At 32.9% G+C, this 4718-nt stretch overlaps 1 protein-coding gene across 1 annotated transcript; it reads right to left on the bottom strand.

Moving 5' to 3' along the window:
• Positions 1-200: 200 nt before the first annotated feature.
• On the bottom strand, positions 201-4034 carry LOC110655631 (serine carboxypeptidase-like 18). Its single transcript, XM_058140091.1, has 14 exons — positions 3814-4034; positions 3041-3186; positions 2717-2793; positions 2502-2624; positions 2266-2368; positions 2149-2186; positions 1939-2040; positions 1747-1833; positions 1366-1527; positions 1176-1247; positions 933-1051; positions 720-833; positions 574-628; positions 201-485 (listed from the first exon to the last, which is right to left on the bottom strand). The coding sequence occupies exons 1-14, from the start codon at positions 3960-3962 to the stop codon at positions 402-404; spliced, it is 1431 nt and encodes a 476-aa protein (XP_057996074.1). The 5' UTR covers positions 3963-4034; the 3' UTR covers positions 201-401.
• Positions 4035-4718: the final 684 nt, after the last annotated feature.

Below are 4718 nucleotides of genomic sequence, written 5' to 3'. Positions count from 1 at the left end.
CAGACTCATTAGCTTCCATTAGAAGAACTTTTATACCCCACACAGTGTTGCAGTTCTCTTCCTCTTTAGTTTCAACAAAATCAACAATTTTCTTATTCATGAGACTGAAAAATTACAACTCCCAATACAAGATGCTTCTTCAGTTGAGTGTTGAACACTTGAAGCCTCCGATAAATGAGAACTTCAATGTTAGAAAGAACTTGTTAAAAGATGTCTTTTATTTATTTATATCTATTCTCATTTTCTTGCCCATTAACTTTGGTCTCAGCATACTCTCTATGTTGCAATAAAGAAATAAAACGCCTAGCCTGCTAAGAGCATAAAAATGGATCCTTGAAATCTTAAGTTGTGGATTAATACATCAAAATTATGCTTGGAAAACTCATATATCTCTTTTTCCATTAGAGAGGGAAATAAGCAAGGAAGCGATCAATCATGGAATAACATTCCTTTGGTTTGTACTCTGGAGCAACATGACCCGCCCCCTACGAAAAAAAAAAAAAAAAACAATAAAAATTGTATGAACTTCTGTCAACAAACCCTTAGTAGCTTTAAGGGGTTTTTTTTCCATACCTTCACAGTAGCATATATGAGAGTGAAGTCACCATTCATGTACTTCTCTGTGTAACTGCATGAGACAGATAGAGTTTTATGAATATAGTCTTGCAAGAAATGAAAGAATATTGGAAAAATTTTAGGTTGCAAGAGATTGGACCTACCCAGCGACTTGACCATCTACAAACCATGGCCTCCAGTATTCGTTGGTGGTCAAATCGAGTGAATGAATCCAGTTTTCTGTCCCTATGTGAGGTACAGACAAATCATGATCACCACTGCAGAAATCAAAATTAAGATTATTATTATTATTATTGATAAATAGTAGAATATTAAGAAGAAGAAAATCACAACAAAGTTAATTAGCATATAATCACCTGTATATAAGAGCTCGAAGGCTTTGCTTGCTGAGATTTCTATGGTAATCAACTGTGCTTGAGACATCCTTTGTATATGCTAAGGAAGCATTGCACCTCTTCCAAACTCCAGTTGTGTTCTGCTTACATTGTATTAAAATTTTATGCAATTAAATTCAAGATGCCGAGTATTAAAAATTCACACACACACACACACACACACACACAAAATTATGATTATCAGCAGAAGAGGCATAAAATTACCTCCCGAACTTGAAGAGCATCCCTAACACTTTTGTCATTGGCCCAAACACCAGAGAGCACATAGTTATATTCCTGGAAGGAAGAAAACCCAGTCATCACTCATTTACACAAGGCCCTGATCACAGAGCTTACCTCTTCAAGCAGAAAGAAAAGAAAATTCTTGAGATGAAAGATAAATAACTATGATTACCCGACACCAATATGCACTATTAAGCTTGGAAATGGAAATACTTTCAAGGTCCTCTTCATTGAGAGATCTTCTTCCTCCGATTCTTCTGAGTCCTCTTGCTCTTGGTTTTGCAGTTTGGCAAATAGGCTCCAGAACTTGCATCAGGTTTATTTGAAGAATCAACTGAAACATGGGACAGGATCTCTGAATATTAATATTTTCAAGAATATAGGGGTGAACTAGTGCACAAAGGGAGGATTGATGTGTGCAGCCTTATCTATGACTCGAATCCATGACCTCCAGGTCACAAGCAGAGCAACTATGTAACCCACCCTCAATTATTTTGAAAAATAGCAGACTATTATTTATAATCAAGTTGGATTTATGGGCTGTAGCTCTAACCTCATCAATGGTATTGATATCTGAAACACAGTCTGTGTTGCTTGCATTTATGTTCACATAATCTCCACCACAATCTTCTTTGGTGGACTGGAAAATTTCCACAACATTCCAAAGTTTTCAAGTAATATCAGCACATATTCATTGCAGTTATCCTATGGAGGTTCTTTAGTAAAGATATATAGTAGAAGAGACCTTGTAGAGTTCATTTGATATGAGTGTCAATCTGTGAACAAATGGAACTACCGAGTTCTCATCAATGAAGTCATCTGTCTTAGGGTTCCCAAGTATATATCCCTGTTAACAACACAGAAAAAACAATGCTTGTTCCAGTCATCTTGTATATGCAAGTTCATAAAATAATCAAGTATTGTTCAAGCTCTTTGATAAGATAAGATACATTACTTTCAGATTCATAGTTGGTGGAACTCCAGCTTCATTACCTGCAAGGAAATGAAAAATTAATAATGAACTATGATTTGGGATTTAAGTACATTGATCAAAAAGAAGAAATCTAGTTACCATCAAGTATATTTTGTACTACAATTGGAAGGGGAATGCCTGAATAGGAATCACCACCAATGAATAGTTGATTTGTAAGATACTGAGGATGGTCAAATAACCACTGCATAACAATAAATCCTTCGGTAAGCTTAGCATCCTATTTAAAAATTCACAACCTGCACAACTAATGGTTCAATTATTGATAATTTCTCTTTTTTTTTTGAAAAAAAATTGTTGGAATGTTTAGCTCATACCTTTTGTAAAAACTCATAGGTCTGTGCAGCAGACTTGATGTCATCAACATAGTAATTTTCTTGGGTTGTAGAGTAGGAGAATCCAGTTCCAATTGGTGCATCTACATATATTATATTGATGCCCTGGAAACTTGATGACCTCCTTTAGTATAAGATTGCAAGTAGAAAAGAAGATTACATACTTATATATATAATGAACAGAAGGCTGTATGCACCTGTGTCCATGCAAAAGGATTCAAATGCAGGGATGGTAAGCTTCCATTGTAATTAGAATAATCAAATGCTACAGGACCTGCAAAAAGGACAGAGAAAGTGGATGAGATTATTTTTTTGGTATAATTAACTCCGATTATGACTCATAACTCGAGATTTTAGGATCCTGAACACAATTCTAATACCATTAGAAATTATTGGTAAAAAAATGTCAACAGGTAGATGAGATTATTAGTTGTGAACAAGATGAATATGAAACTTTTTAAAAAATTATTAAAAATAAATAGAAGGCCTGAAATGATGCAATGGATGAATAACAGGATTACCACTTTCGTAGAAGAAGGCAGAGAGAACAGAGCAACCAGGCCCTCCAGTGAGCCAAAGCATTAGAGGGTCAAGCGCTGGGCTTCTTTGAGACTCTACAAAATAGTAGAATAGCTGCGACTCATTGGATTCTCCAACGCCAATGTAACTGTATACAATTTTATAAATTTATTTTTTGTTATTACAATTTTCAGGAGTAAAAATAAATACTTCACAAAAAAAAATGTCTTTATAATTAAATTGACAATCTAATGTGAGCCCCACTTTTCTTTTTTGAACTTTTTTTCATTGAGATTTGAACTCCAGATTTCATGGTCTCGAGACTGGAGAAATTATTAAGTACACCTGGTGCACATGCACTATCTCTTACAATCATGTGAGACCCACTCTCTATAATATAGGAATGGTCAATTTTTCTGTAAGAGAAGAAGTACTACTTTTTAATATTATAGGTGCATCTAATAATTAGCCCTTGAGACTGCACCAATAGTCCCAAGCTAAAAGTTTATTGGTTCATTTGCTTGCCTTTTCTTAAACAACTAGATAAAGAATAAAATAATCTTAGAAGAAAAAAAAATAGACAAGGGCCTTTGAATTAATAACACTGCCCCAAAAAGTTAATAAAATTATTGGTCAGTTGTTCATCAAAATTACAACTTCTCATTATTATTTTATTTAAAAAAAAAAAAACCTAATCTTACCTAAAAAAAAGAAAAAATACTAAAAATGTAAAAAAATAATAAATAAATAAAGGAGAAGGAAATTAGCAACTAACCCAGTTTCAAGATGAAAGGGAAGATCCCCATCAAAACCGGGAAGAGTAGTCACCACAGTCTTAGAGAAAGCAATGCAAGAGAAGAAAACCAATCCAAGAAATAATTGCAAATAAATAAGACTCATATGCTTTGCTCTTTCAGCTGCCATATTTGCATGCAATGGCGTGGCAAATCCAATAGAAACACAGATGAATCAATGGAGTTCTAAAGGCTATTGCTATCAACCTCTAACTAAATATATATATATATATATATATAGTTGAAGGACAGTTACAGTAATATAAAGACAACCAAAAGCACTTCAATGAATAACCAATTTTAAGCATGTGTATAATTGAAAGTTAGGTATAGAGCTATGTTACTGTTGTGAAAGCCAGCACATTATCCAACTTTCTTTCCTATATATATATATATATATATATATATATATATATATATATATTTACTAGAGGTGACAATGACGGAATTAAAATTTTTTTATTCCATTTTTATAGTCAAAACTTCCTTATAAACCATATGATAATACTTTTCTGACTCCTTGAATTGTTCATTTGCTTGAGTATTAATGATATATTTATTTTTATTTAAATTAACTCATTTTTTTTACGCAAATAAGGGCCCAATAAAAAAATTTAGATTAATTTGTTGGTTTTTTTTAGTCTAAATGTTATTTTTTTTAATAAATTAATTTTAAAAAAATTTATGTATTCAAGAACAAACTTGTTAGATATGAACTCTAGGAGTTGAACTGTTGTCAATAATGTAGGGCAATTCACTTACCTATTAATTCAGCTAACCTTTAGAGAACCTATTGTATTTGACCTTCGAGCAAATTCACTTACCTAGTCAACTAACCTTTGTTTTTGACCTTTTGGCTTTTAAGCCATTACATGGAAAATTATTA

The sequence above is a fragment of the Hevea brasiliensis genome, chromosome 17, assembly GCF_030052815.1.
Source record: "Hevea brasiliensis isolate MT/VB/25A 57/8 chromosome 17, ASM3005281v1, whole genome shotgun sequence".
NCBI lineage: Eukaryota > Viridiplantae > Streptophyta > Magnoliopsida > Malpighiales > Euphorbiaceae > Hevea > Hevea brasiliensis.
The sequence above is the reverse complement of the archived record's forward strand: the minus strand, read 5'-3'. Positions and strand labels throughout refer to the sequence as shown.

Coding starts and splice junctions, on each gene's coding strand:
- LOC110655631 (XM_058140091.1), bottom strand. CDS start 3,962: ATGGCAGCTGAAAGAGCAAAGCATATGAGTCTTATTTATTTGCAATTA. Junction 2,041..2,148: donor CACCAACTATGAATCTGAAA/GTAATGTATCTT, acceptor TGTTGTTAACAG/GGATATATACTTGGGAACCC. Junction 1,834..1,938: donor TATCAAATGAACTCTACAAG/GTCTCTTCTACT, acceptor GAAATTTTCCAG/TCCACCAAAGAAGATTGTGG.